General features: G+C 43.0%; 1 protein-coding gene across 2 annotated transcripts in view; it reads left to right on the plus strand.

Annotated features, from left to right (window-relative positions):
• The window catches only part of Corin (corin, serine peptidase), a 193,529-nt gene that overhangs the window by 125,902 nt on the left and 53,507 nt on the right, over positions 1 to 14,120 (plus strand). For both annotated transcript variants that reach the window (XM_041671466.1, XM_041671465.1), the window contains exons 7-10: positions 4,023 to 4,130; positions 6,226 to 6,336; positions 8,368 to 8,484; positions 11,004 to 11,111. In XM_041671466.1, the coding sequence (XP_041527400.1) occupies positions 4,023 to 4,130; positions 6,226 to 6,336; positions 8,368 to 8,484; positions 11,004 to 11,111 (444 nt within the window). The remainder of the gene's footprint in view (positions 1 to 4,022; positions 4,131 to 6,225; positions 6,337 to 8,367; positions 8,485 to 11,003; positions 11,112 to 14,120) is intronic.

Raw genomic sequence — 14,120 nt, forward strand, 5'->3', positions numbered from 1 at the left:
AGAAACAATTTAAGCGGAGAAAGAATTTTATTTCTACGGGTGGGGGAGGGTTGTGTGTGTGTGTGTGTGTGTGTGTGTGTGTGTGTGTGTGTGTGTTTTGCTCATAGTCACGGGTGACGCACCTGTGGTTGGCTGAAGTCTTCCTGGGTCAGAGATGAAGCAGAATGCCATGGGGCGCAGTGGCTCCCCTTGTGGTGGCCAAGGGGATAACAAGGAAGCACGCGCCCATCATAATCATGTCTCGTGTAACCTATTTTCTAGAAACCTTTTTCCTGAGATAAGGATGTCTGTAAATACTAGAAAGCATATTCAGGATAATAAAAGCGTCTCATTTGACATCTAAGGAAAGAGTTTCCGATGTTTGCGAAATTCATTTAGCGTAGTGACTCTGTGAAAAATACTGACTCAGCTAAACAATTGTGGTTTCTTAAATTTCAGCCATCTGTGAACCATGGTGTAGAAACCCAGTGAGCAGATATGTTACAAGACTTTTAGTCTACTCAGGGGAATAATACACAAACACAGAGAATGCTGAATCTTTTCTTTTTTGTTAATTGCCATTGACATTTTTCTACATGTAGAAAATGCATCCTAACGACCATCACCTTCTACCCGTCAGCTCCCGCTTTCCTACACGTCCCCCTTTCACACTATTGACTTTTTGCTTTGTTTTGTTACTCACTGAGTTTACATGGTACCGTCTGCGTGGCCATTGTTATTTACCGTGTGTGAGAACGAACCGCAAGACATACAAAAAACCCACTTAAAAAGTTTTTATTAATAAAGAGTGGAGAAGGTAAAGGAGGGAATGTGCAGGTCTGAAAGAAACATGGAGAGAGGAGAGAGAGAGAGAAAGAGAGAGAGAGGGAGAGAGAGAGAGAGAGAGAGAGAGAGAGAAGAGAAAGGGAGGGAGAGAGTTGGGCACATTCGCTTTTAAAGGTAGTTCAGCACAAGCGCATAGATTATGTAGGGAATACAGAAGGCGCATGCGCCGTCGTGGTTTGCGCCCCCCAGCCCCCCCATGGTAACACCTGGACCTGGGGTGACTAAGCATTTTGCCTGAATGCTGATGGGTGCGGGCTGTGATGGAAATGATAACAGCCACAGGTTTGGAACTATCAATCAGAGTTTGGTGAGGTCACCATTGGGAACACAATTGAAGACAGTAGTGGCTTCCACTCTCCAGAACCTTTTCAGTCGTCAGTCTTCTGTCAGGGAGAGGTGGAACCCTGTGATCCCCTCCTCATTCAGAGCTGATTGGCGACAGGCCTTGCATAGGCAGTTGCTGCCGAGTTCAAGACAGCGGTTGCTGCATCATGCTCAGATGCAAGATCGACTTCTCAGGTACCATTAAACCTTAGTTATTAAATCAGATACTAAATATGACGTCTCAAATTCGTTTCTGAAAGCACAAATACAAGATATGTCATAAAACCAAACAAGACGGTAGACAGGCAGTAACACGAGATCCTATTATGGGGAAACAGGGCCACCGTGAACTGGGCTGTGCAGAGAGGCCGGTGGGAAAGGGGGGATTTAAGCTAGGCTTGTACCCCGTGTTTGTGTGCTAGGACAATGGTTTTCAACCCTGAAGATGTCATTTTGCAACGTGCGGGGACATTTCTCACTGCTACAACTGTGAGCAGTAGCGTCTAGTGACTTTCAATCAAGAACGCTGCTAAACATCTGTTCCCGTGCATCAGTGAATTACTCCATCTAAGATGCTAGTAGCACGGCAGGGGAGAGCCTTCCTCCGGAGGTAGTGTGAGCAGTAGAAACAAAAATCCAGGTATTCACAGGGCCGGCCTCTTACAAGTCTGTTGAGAGAAGAGGCAGTGCCTGCCCAGTCTTTTAACCTCTCTGGTCATCTCACAGTGAGAAGGTTGCACGAAATGACCTTCGCTTACTAATTCTGTAGAAGGAAACTAAGCTGTCCTGCTTGCTTCTTGAAAAGAGGCAAAGCAGCTTGTGTTTATGGAGTGGGAGACTGGGCAGACTGAAGGAAGTCCTGGATAAAAGGACTTTCTGTGTCTTAGCATTCGTCTTTAATGTAATGGTAATTTTGAGGGACAAAGGTTAATAGGATACTTGTCAGATGCCAAACTGAAGTAAATATTTACATGGGAAAACTTCAGAAGAAACATTTTTCCATCAAGTTCTCTGGAAGAGAGAGAGAGAGAGAGAGAGAGAGAGAGAGAGAGAGGCAGAGACAGAGAACTGGAAGGGGAACAAAAAGCAAAAACAAACCAAACAAAAACAAAAATCTAACTTAGGTCCAGGCAAAAATTATGCTTGAACTGAGCAAGAAAATCACAGCAAGCACCTTTTGAAAATTATGATTTGTTGGCCCCAAACTGCGCTGACCACATCTCTTTTCAGCGCAAATAAACATTTATTCCAATAAAAGGAGCCACTGTGATCTCTGCTGTTTGCTGTGGGCTCCTGGCCGCATGGTACTCTTGGTTAGGGTTTCAAGTGTTTACCCATCCGAGGGGCGGTGCGGAAGTCACAGGCTGTTTTCTGAGTGCAGAGAATTTGGGATCTAACTTCCGAGAGGATCTTCTCACTGAGGAGGCGCCAAAGGAAGGTGCATTGATTCTTTAAAACAAATACCATTTATGTGGTAGTTTAGCAAATGACAGTGCTAATCTTAAAGACATCTCTGCTGAGGTGTTTTGGTATAGCTTACCAAAGATCCAGAACAGGCTTCCCAGAAGACACAGAAACTTCTGGAAATTTCTGGTGTGTTCTTTGGTTAATCAAATGCTAGATGGAGTACTTAATTCCCTAGTGCTCCTACCATCAGAAAAAGTAAAGCACACTGCTTGAGAAGAATGTTATTCATGTTTTCCAACCTTCCCCTCTCCTCTCTGGGAGATGCATGGACTCTTACGCTGATGGCTGAGTTGAGGAGACTATTTCCCGGGTTAATGCTTGTTCTACCAAATTAATTCAAGACTTCCTAAAAATAATGAGATTTAAGCAAAATGAAAATTCCTTTTAAGCACTCTCAGAAAACTACACATTTCTCAATGCTCACTCCCTTCTCTGCCCTTCGGAAATCAAAAGCAAGCAAGGTCATGACCTTCCTGGGCTCAGCTGTCAATCACGTGCAGCAGAAGGGTGCAGCGTGGGAAGACAGTTCTCTCTGTCGCACAGGAGGAAGCAGGACTGTCAATATGAAGACTAACACCTCTTCTTCTTATATTTTCCTTTATTATTCCATCCTTGCTTGAAAATTATTCAGGTTGGGAGAAATAAAAAAATAAAAGTGCTTAAATTTTTCTGTATACGTGTGTGTGTGTGTGTGTGTGTGTATATATATATATATATATATATATATATATATATATATCTTAATAAAATCACTGCAGAGGATCTACAAGGCCCATGCCATTCTTAAGATGAGGTGATTCTAGAAGTTGAGATAGAATTTTCACAGAAGAAAATTTTTTTGAAATAGATGTGTACGAACTGTTTAACTGATTCATGGCAAAGAGCTCCCATTTTAAATTGGCACAGCAATTGTATATACTTATTGCGTATGATGTGATAACTCAATAATGTATACACTATATAATGATCAAATGCCTCCGTATTTGGTATCATTTCTTTATGCTTATTCTTTAGTCTCTCTTAAGATTGTCAGAGACTATGGTCACTCTCCTGGGCTTTAGAACACTAGAACTTAGAGGGAGGCTGGAAAACAGGTGGCAAAGACTTTGTGTAATAAGAGTTATTGAGCTTAGCCTGTGATACTAAAGGTAGGCTCACCATGTTAAGTAAAAGTCAGAGAAAAACTTCCGGAAAGCGGTAAGAGAACTTGACGAGGGAATCAATGTCTTGGTCCTGGTTCTTCGGTGACTCTGCCAGCCGTTGGGTGTCTCTAACTCCGTACCTATAAGGCAGTAGGCAGGGTCAGGCCAGCAGCGAGGTTTCCCTCCCATCCTAGCCTTTGTCCAGTTAGACACTAGTGCAGCGTGCTGCTCTGATGACACATCTGTCACTGTCCTTGTCCGCAGACTGCAGTGGGGACCTGTTTCACTGCCGCACGGGCAAGTGTCTCAGTCACAGCCTCGTGTGTGATGGCTATGACGACTGTGGCGATCTGAGCGACGAGCAAAACTGTGGTAAGTAGCATGGATGCCTCAAAGGATTTTACTAGAAACCACAGGCATTGCTGACCAAGAACATGTATCTGTCTGTTCACTGTCTGATTAGAAGGTTGCAAAACCAAGCAAAGCAAACCAACCAACTTCCCTCTTCAGAAGGAAGAGGTTAAACCCTGGTCTCATCTGTACCCTACTTCTTACCTAACTGCCGCACTAAGGGAATGTTAGGGACATAGAGAGGAAAGACGGCGGGATTGTTGAAGTGCTAGTGTATCCCTGTGTTTTGTTCTGTTTAGCCTCTGGCTACATTGGGCTTATGTTTGGATTTTGAGCTCCTGAGCAAAACTTTGCTGAGAGGTACATTATAAAGTATAACATGTGGCCAAGGCGCCCACCCCCCCGCCCACAGCACAGACTTTGGTGAGTCTGTGCATGGTGTATGTACCAAGGGTTGGATGACAGATTGGTTTTATGTGCAGATGCTGAGGTTTTGTTTTTCCAAACATAAGCCTTCCTTTGAAGGCACATATTAATTCTGCATCATGTCTTTGGAATCTAAACCAGCGAAATAACTCTCAGTTATTGATCTTTATAGCTTGTGATTAGCTTTACATGTTTATGCAATATGTTATTGAGAGTAGGAAATTTGTAATATGTACCAAAGGGCAAACTGGAACAAAGGCAAGTGTTGGACAATAGTCAACATTTGGGATTATCTAAAGGGATGCTAGAAAGAGTTGGAGTGTAAGGCAAAGGAAGTCTTGGAGTGGATATGGTCAGCAGATAGCCCCAAGTGGGGAAATTTGGTAGTTTCTAGGAGTATTGTCTAACTTTTGCCCACTGCATCCATAAAATATTAAAATTCCAAGTGTACAATCTACGAACTAATTATTCGATATAGGTGGGACTGTCTAGATTTGGGACAAAGAATGGGTGAAAATTATAATCTTGCCCATCACAGAATCTAGTGTGAAGAACCCTTACAGTTCATCTAACCTAAACCCTCCCCCTCCTTGCCAATGAAGGACCAGCTGGGAGGTTGGGTTTGAAAGGTGGGTGTGTTAGTGGGTAGTGTACATGTGTGAAAAGGACTGTTAGTACCAGAGGCCTCTGAAGATGAGCAGATGTTGTAAAGTCTATGCTTTCAAGATGTGTTTGTAAACTAGCAGCATTTAGTCCCCCCTTGGACCAGTCTTTGCTCTGCACTCTGTCTGCAGTGGACTGAGCAAGGGTGGATCTTCTGGTTCCTGCCCAAGCATCCTCTCTTGTGGTTACATTTTTCTCCACACCACATTCTCTGGTTTACTTTTCTACAATACCTTTGGTGATTCATTATTGCTCCGGAGGCTATGACAATGATCACATTGATGGAGACACGTGAAACTTTTTCATTATTGCATCTGCTATTTCTGAACCCTTACCATTCATAGAACCATTATATTTATGTCACAATAGCTCTCAGAGCAAAGCAGTATATGAATTCTTCCCTGCAAGAGAGGAAGCTTGCTAATTAGTGATCTCCCCGACTTGCCATATTCCAGAAATGCGTGGATTGAGGCAGAATAGATATCCAGATGCAAAGAAATCATAAGAAAATAGTAGTGGTTTTCCTTTCTTACCTAGCAGTTCTTTCAAACATGAGCTATAGATTCAGATAATCCAGTAGAAAATCCAGGCTTAGCATCAGGGGGGATGACATAAGGAGACACTCATCTTTTCAGCTTGCCAGGGAGATGTAATTCTTAGAAACCCAGCGGGCCTGTTACAGACACATGGATCAACCCTCTGCATCCGGAACCTCAAAGCTTACTTCTGGTCACACGACTCACTGGAAAAGTCATAGAATTTTTTTCCCCCTAAATAAGGGAAACCAGACATGCCAACAATTAGAACACCTGCCCCGAGAAACAAATGAGTCTGCCCCCAGGAGTGTGGACAGCGGGGATTGGCTTGGTGGAAGGTAGCATGTGAGCTTGGTTGGAGCCATCCTAGGAATGTTAGTGATGGAACAGAAACAATGAGAGTAGATTCTCTTCAGCCGGAGCTGTAGGCACAAGTCACGGTGTTTCCCACACTCTTCCTCCCCATCTTCATCATCTTTCCTTTTCTCTAGATTGCAACCTCACAAAAGAGCACCGTTGTGGGGATGGACGCTGCATCGCTGCTGAGTGGGTGTGTGATGGGGATCTTGACTGTGTGGACAAGTCTGACGAGATCAACTGCTGTGAGTGCCTCCATCGCCACCCCGAGGAGTCTCAGTTTGCTTGTTGTTTTTTTTGTTCCTCTTTAGACTGCAGTGAAGCCAAAGTCCATTATGTAAACAGCATGCAGGGAGGACGATTGCTTAAACTTTGGTTCTATCAATCTGATTCCGTCTTCTGTCTATGAAGGTAGCTTTCAAGAGGTGTGAGAACAATATCAATGTAGCTGTGACCTCACACCTCTCTCCTCCAAATTCAAGCTTAAACTGGCTGATCTGACCCAGTAGTGTCTGCATTTTCTCTTGCTGCTCCTGGATCCTTCATGTTTCTGGGAGCTTTCCAAAGGCAATTCTCTTCCCAGAGACCAGGGAGTCCCCTTTTCTCTGCATATGATGTACAAGCAGCTAAGCCTCCAAGCGTGTTCTTTGGAGCCATTTGTGGGAGAGCTGCCAGAAAGAAGGGAGCATGCTATGACCCTATAGTAACATGGAGAGAGTCTGATAGTAATTATTATTTTATAGCAGGCTATGTTTCTAGATAAATGGACACTTGTTTTCACATTGACTCGTAACAATTCTGATTGTTAGCCATGTTCTCCCACTTGGAAAATATGCTGTCCTTGGAAGACAGAAATGAAAAAAGTTAATAGTAACAGTTACATGTTGAAATAGTACAACTGATCTGAAATGATTAAAGTGACATGTCTCACTATATGTATTTGAATGAAATCTTTCAGTCCACTTGGTATAAAGGGTTGGCACACAATTTCCCTGTGGTATCTGCATTGATTACAGAACACTGGGTGGATATCACAATCTGAGAATCTTTATATGGAAAGGCATGGTATTGTATTTAACCCATTCATGTCTCCTATGTACTTCAAGTCATCTCTAGTTCACATAAAAAATGCAGTACAATATATATGCTCCTATATAGTTGTTATGCCAAATTGTTTAAGAAGCAGTAATAAGGAAAATGCTCTGTCTGTGTTTAATACAAATATATTTGCCTCAATATTTTTTATTTATAATTAGCTGAATCTGTAAACTTAGAACCCATAGATATTACATATGAAGTTGAATATTTACTTGGCTTATTCATTGAGGCAAAAATAGAAATGCAGATAACACCGTTGTATTTTGACAGATGAGAAGCTGCATAAAACGTTTCATAATCATGGTACCTGGCTTTCTCTTCCCCTACTTAATTTGAAGTCTTTGCCTTGTAAGCCGAATAGAGTGGCTGTATTTGAGGAGAGCAAGGCCGTGATGGGCTAAAGAAAACATCTGGTGGGGAGCCTTGATTCAAGAAGTGGGTCTTAACACTAGATAATAACTCAACAAATACTGAGGTCACATGACATATGTGTTTCTCTGATGCTTGAAAATGCTGGAAGTTTAGAATTTTGAGAAATCACAAGAATCAAAAAGCTAAAGGTAACCAGACACCCCATTTTCAAATACCAGCCAAAAATAAAAGTCAGACAATGAAGCATTCACTGTGCAGTAGGTATCCTGAGATTTTGTTCAAACACATTATTTCACTGCCTCGTTAGATTAGGAAGCTGTGGAATGAAAGGTCTGGTGTAAAGTCCGACAAGCTTGTTTTCATAGTCTTTGCCTGCCTCCCGGCAGCCTTGTGGCTTAGGAATGAGCGCTGTGTTCTCTCAACTTCAGTTCCCTCGTCTGTAAAACAACGGCTATGACATCTGTTTCATAGGTATCTGAACTTGATGTGTAAGGCACACCTACTACGGTTTTTGCCACAAAACACACCCCTTATTAACTGCAAGTGTTTTTTCAATCATTGACTGTATCATCGAAATCACCCAGTTCTTAATAAGTGCTCTTTTATAATGGAGAGAAAGTTCCACAAAGAAAGAAAACCTTCCAGAAACTCTTGGAATTAGAAAATCAAGTAGCGCCCCCCCCCCCCCCCGTCCCCTTGTGCACACAGAGCACAGCATTTGCTGGTGATACCTGGTAGGTGGCCATCATTTGTATGGTCAGCAGGGGCATCGGTAAGCCAAGTGATGGTTCTCTCGCCTCCCCTAGCTTGCCACAGCCAGGGCCTGGTGGAATGCAGAAGCGGGCAGTGTATTCCTAGCAGCTTCCGGTGTGATGGAGACGAAGACTGTCAGGACGGGAGTGACGAGGAGAGCTGCGGTGACCGTGAGTGTGTCCCCAGTGTCCCCAGCCCCCAGAGCGTCCTTGTTTCCGTGGCTCTTTCTATGGGGGAATGAAAGGGAACATCAGGAATTTGCTCAAACAGGATTTCCTTACAGATCATTCCAGGTTTCCTGGTCACCCCTTTCTCTTGGTGAATATGGAGTGCTTAAGCAGCACAGGCGGGAAACTCATCCCTGAGGCGAGAGAGGAAGCCACACACTCAGATTCTGTTGAGTCTTCCAGGGAAAGCCTAGTAAAGAGAAGACTTCAGTATGTAGCATGCAATTAAACATGATTAGATCCTCAAAAGAAGGAACTGGCTCATGAAATTAAGTGTAACTGCATCCTAATTTGGCCGTGTTTGGAGACTCAGTTTAATGTTTCACATTGCCAAGCAACAGGCTTAAATATACTTTAAAAAAAGAACATAATATCCACGCAAGATGGAAATTGAACATGTTGGGTTTTAAATGTGAATATATATATATACATATATATATATGTATATATATATATATATATATATATACAAGTTCCATACTGATTATTTTAAGACCCGATTTGTCTGGAAACCTCCCAGCATGTGGTTGACAGAATATTCCCAAACTTAATACCCCCCTCCATATTGTCTTGTCTTGTATGGTATCAACAACCAACATTGCACAGGGGGATTAGCATGACCACTGCACCCTTGTGCTGATCTTCATGCCTCGTGCTACTACTTGCTATCTGGGTGGCTTTAGGGGAGTCGCTCCACTTTTCTAGGTCACAGTTTCCATATCATCTCAGATGATGATAAGCCCTGTGTGGGGCGAGTGCCTGGGGAGAGCTGAATAAATATGGCCTGTTTTCACACGGCTAATGTGGGCACTCAGTCTAACCAAACAGCCAACGGAGCTCACAGTCTCACGAGATGGGGAGGCTTACCGTCGATATCCAATCGTGTAGTACAGGTGGCAAGGAATTCAGGCTGCTGGGCTTCCGCAGGCTTGACAGAGAGCCCCCAGAAGAACATTGTGATGGAGTGTACTAGAGTGTCAAGCTGAAGAATGAGAGGCGCTCTCGAGGAAGAGGGGAGCTCCCAGGAGCATGGCAGGCCCACAGCACTACCCGGCCAGTGGTCTTGAAATAGGAAGTGGAAGGTGTGTTTAGGCTGCAGAGTGAAGACCATGTTGTGAGTTTTGCTCCAGGCTTCTGCTCAGAAAGCCTTTCTCTCCTTCTCATGACAACTTGCCCTACTTCTTTGGGTAGCTTTGCCCTCCTGAGGTAGTCTGCTTCAACTTTCTTGATAAACACCTCTGGTAAAGCCGTGTTTTCACAGCCGGGTGAGGTGGAGCTCACGACACCATCCATGTTAGACTTTGACATTCACAGAAGGAGCCTTATGCTTTTATCTTCCAGGATTCAGTTTCTGGTTTGTTGCATAGGCTTGCTACAAAGCAGACACTTAATATTCGCTGAACTATTGGCTGCATCATGTCCTAAAATGTCACAAAGAGCTTACACTTATGAAACATGTTAAAAGTTGTCTTGAGGGAAAAAAAATTGCCCCTGACCTGATAGCTTTAAATGACAAGAGTGACACCATTTTTGCAAGGTGGCAGTATATAGCATTTCACTCTAGTAGGACTGGAGGGAGAATTCCAGTATAATACACAATGCCTTAGAAATATGGATAAGCATGATTGCATATGTACATATATGGCTTCTTAGAGCGCCTTATGAGATATTCTGGATTCCAGATGGGATGTCTGAAAGTAATTGACCATAATAACCTGGGAGAGATGGAAAGAGAATGGGTAGCAATTTATTACCTTATCCACTTAAGCCACCAATGACCAGGAAATCAATGGCAATAACAGTTTCCTCTCCACGCACCTTAAGGAAAAGCCATCAGGCGGAGGCTGCCACCACCCCGCCCCCATTCATTTGGGAAGAAGAAGCCCTGATCTTAGGTCCTCAGAGCTCGGCTGTTGATACTTTGCAGGGATACAAAAAGTATGGGTAGCAGCTGTGGAAGACTTGCACCATGCTAACGGATCCTTGAAATGGGGCATTCGTTTTGATGCCGTGGTGATTACCAGAGAAAGCGTTTTTTCCTTTATCTGGAGAGTTGGGGGCAAATGAGTATTTGAGATGTCGTTTACGACCCAGAATGTCAATATCTCCTGGCTACTTTTTTGCCCTCCCCTCGTTTGCATTTAATGGGCACCGTTGTATGGGCACCTTGTAAAGACAGCTGTGCTTTTCCCGCTAGAAGCAGCCATCTGTTGTTTTCTTTAGTGCGGTTTGCCTCTTTTATGTTCATTTGTAGGGAATTCTTTCAGATACTGGGCTGTATTTAGTTGATGGGATTTAGAGCCCAGAACGCACCTCTTCCATATGTGTTCAATATTTGGGGCGAGACTGGAAGGAAATTAAAGCTGTGTCGCTCTACAGCTCCAGGAGACATTCTTAGTCCTTCAGATGGAGGGCTGGGATTGGCAGGTGCTGAAAGCTACCGGGCTTTTCCCCTTCCACAGGTCAGACGCCATGTCCAGAAGGAGATGAGGGATGCCTCGACAATTCTTGCCTCGATACATGTGCTGGTAGCTCTGCATGTGACTCAGATGGCGGCCTGAGGAACTGTAGTAAGTACAGCAGCGGACATGGACAATCTTTGTGACAGACAGTATGTTCAGCCTCTTCATACCTCATCGTTATAAACTACTGAAGTTTGGAATTGCTCCAATATATATATATATATATATATATATATATATATATATATATGCGTTTTCTTTTGTCTAAAGGTTGCATGTGGTAGCAGAAAAGAACCAAAGTGGTCTTCATTAAGTAAATAAGAAACAAATGTGTGGTTGCGGATGGGCCATCAATCCACATTGCCTAATGTCATTACCAGCACTTTCTGCTCAACATCGGCTCCTTTAAATTATTTTCATGGCTCCATCTGTGGGCAGATGCTATCTTTCTTCTTTTTAAAGCACAGCTTCCAAACGGGAGACTTCATCCGAGAGGCAGAGAGGAGACTCATTGAAATGGTCTCGTGAAATTTGGTCAGTCTATTCTTTCAGTAGATGTGTTCCCCCTGTTCCAAACACACTGGTGAGCTGTCATGGTCTGGGAATCATTGTGTGCATTTGTTTTGGGGCCAGCGCAGTGGCTCCAATGGTGAAAGCTGGTGGCTGTCTCTATGTTGATTTTCAGTAGAGATTAGCTGAGGGAAGACTGACAATAATACTAGAAATTCAAGGTCATCTTTAGCTACTTGGTGTATACCTGGTATATATGAGACATTGTCCCCAAAATAATTTTTAGTAAGAGAAATAAAAAAGATGCACTGACCACTTTCTCAGTCAGGGATATCCAAACTATATATTCACATAGAAATATATTTGTAAATATATTTGTGAGTGTGTTCTGGGTTCACTGCTTCCGTCGCTTTGCATTGCCATGTCACAATTGTGTCTGGATCTTTTTTAAAAAGAGTGATTTATTTTTATTTCACTTTCAATTTTGGATGAATAATTTTGAATTGTGAGAGTCATGTCAAAGACATGTGCTTCGTATTAAAATCCTCAGCATTGTTTGGCATGGAATGACACCGTTAGACTAAAAGCGTAGACAGGACCACGTCAGCCTGTGCTGTATATAGGGAGAAGAGACACGGAAAATACTATCTTCTCTGCATTTGAAACACTTCAAAATCTAATAAGGTAGGGATTGACCATATAACTCAGTGGTTAAATGCACTGGCTGTTCTTCCAGAAGACTTGGGCTTGATTTCCACAACTCACACAGTGGCTCATAAATACCTATAACCCGAGTTTCTGGGGATTCAGCGCCTGTTTCTGGCCTCTGTGGGCACTGCATGCACACTGTGCATGGAGATAGACAGGCAGAAAACCCATGCATATTAAATATAAATCAATAAAAAAAATCCCAATTTTCCCCCAAATTCTAAACATTTAGAGTACAGTGTCATCTTACAAAAAAAAAAAAAAATCCCAGGAAGGGCCAGCTGCTAGTTCTGGCTTGTACATTAAGCAGAACTTGCAGTGAGTATGCAATGTTCCAGGTACACAGGGGTCTCTGTACTCTTTAAGGGAGAAGACAGAAATCATGTCTCTAGCTTACTGGAGGTAACTTCCAGCACAGGGAACACCCTGTAGTCTCCTGACTCACATTTACCTCATTCTTTTCATGTTATTTCAACATACGCTCTCCCTAGCATCTCCCCAGCTCCTTCGTTCTCCATGCATATCTCTGCTCGCTCCTTCCCATGCCCAGAAAACACCAGAAGACAGTTCCTTCTGAGTGTTAGACACTGGGCCAGGCGTTGGTCCCTCAGTCCTTCCATTATTGACAGTGATATCGGTACCTAACTTCCAGCTATCTCTCAAGGAGTCTCTAGCCAGATTATATATGTGCGCTTGGTTCTCTGTACAGATGCATAAGTAGCATATCCTCTTGTAAAACTGCTCATTGACAAGGAAATGTGATATTTGACAGTCATCACCAACATCAATATCAATGGTGTTCAGTTTCTTGACCCTCACCCACCCTGTAATGTTTGTTTCTTCCAATTGAAGCTTACAAAAAGATAGCAGGGAATAATGGATTGTTAGCAAGTTATTTGAAGTAAAGCTGCTCATTCCTTTCTCCTCTTTTCCCTTCCTCCTTCCCTCCATTTCTCCTGTCCTTCCTTCCTTCCTTCCTTCCTCCTTTTCTTCCACCCTTTCTTCCTTTCTTTCTGTACACCTTTTTCTTTCCTTCCTTCCTCCCTCCCTCCCTCCCTCCCTTCCTTCTTTCCTCTTTTTCTTTCACCCTTTCTTCCTTTCTTTCTATCTGTCTGCCTTTTTCTTTTCTTCCTCCCTCCTCTTCCTTCCTTCCTCCCTCCCCTTCCTTCCTTTCTTTCTTTCTTTCTTTCTTTTTTTCTCTCGTGACAGGGTCTCACTATGTATCCCCATCTAGCCTAGAACTCTTTATGTAGACCTGGGTGGCCTTGAACTCACAGAGCTCTGCTAACCTTTGCATCCCGAGCTCTAGGATTAAAGGCATGTGCCACTGCACTTTTTACTCTTCTTCCATGTAAAATTATACCTTAGCATATAGAGGGAAAATGGATGAGTAGACACATAGATGATGAAATATATAGCAAAGCTGATTTCTTAGCCTGTGAACAGTACTATTCGGTTTGATGTTTGACATTGTGAATGAAGAAATTTGATATTCGTCTGACAGAGCCAGGACTTCACCAAACTTTCCTGGATTCTAGTCTCTGAAGACACTAGTTCCTGCCATCTCATAAAAGTTACACAGCTTTTCAGTGGTCTCTCAAGATGCACTGGGTGGGACCCAGTTCTCAGGATGTTTTAGATGCGCTTGGTGATTCCTGTGTGAAGCCAAGGTTGACAATGACTGCGCTAGTGGTCAGTTTGTGACCTGGTACATGGATTTGTGACTCCTCTGACACTGGATGTGGAAGGTTTTCATATTTCTCTGTACTTTTTATTTTTTACTAGAGCAGTGGTTCTCAACCTTCCTAATACTGCAAACCTTTAATATAGCTCCTAATGTAATGGCCCCCAACTGTTGCAAAATAGAATATTTGTTTAACTATGTAAAGATGTGTTGCT

Source organism: Microtus oregoni, unplaced genomic scaffold, assembly GCF_018167655.1.
Source record: "Microtus oregoni isolate MIOR12 unplaced genomic scaffold, Mior012 000021F_ref0000039, whole genome shotgun sequence".
NCBI lineage: Eukaryota > Metazoa > Chordata > Mammalia > Rodentia > Cricetidae > Microtus > Microtus oregoni.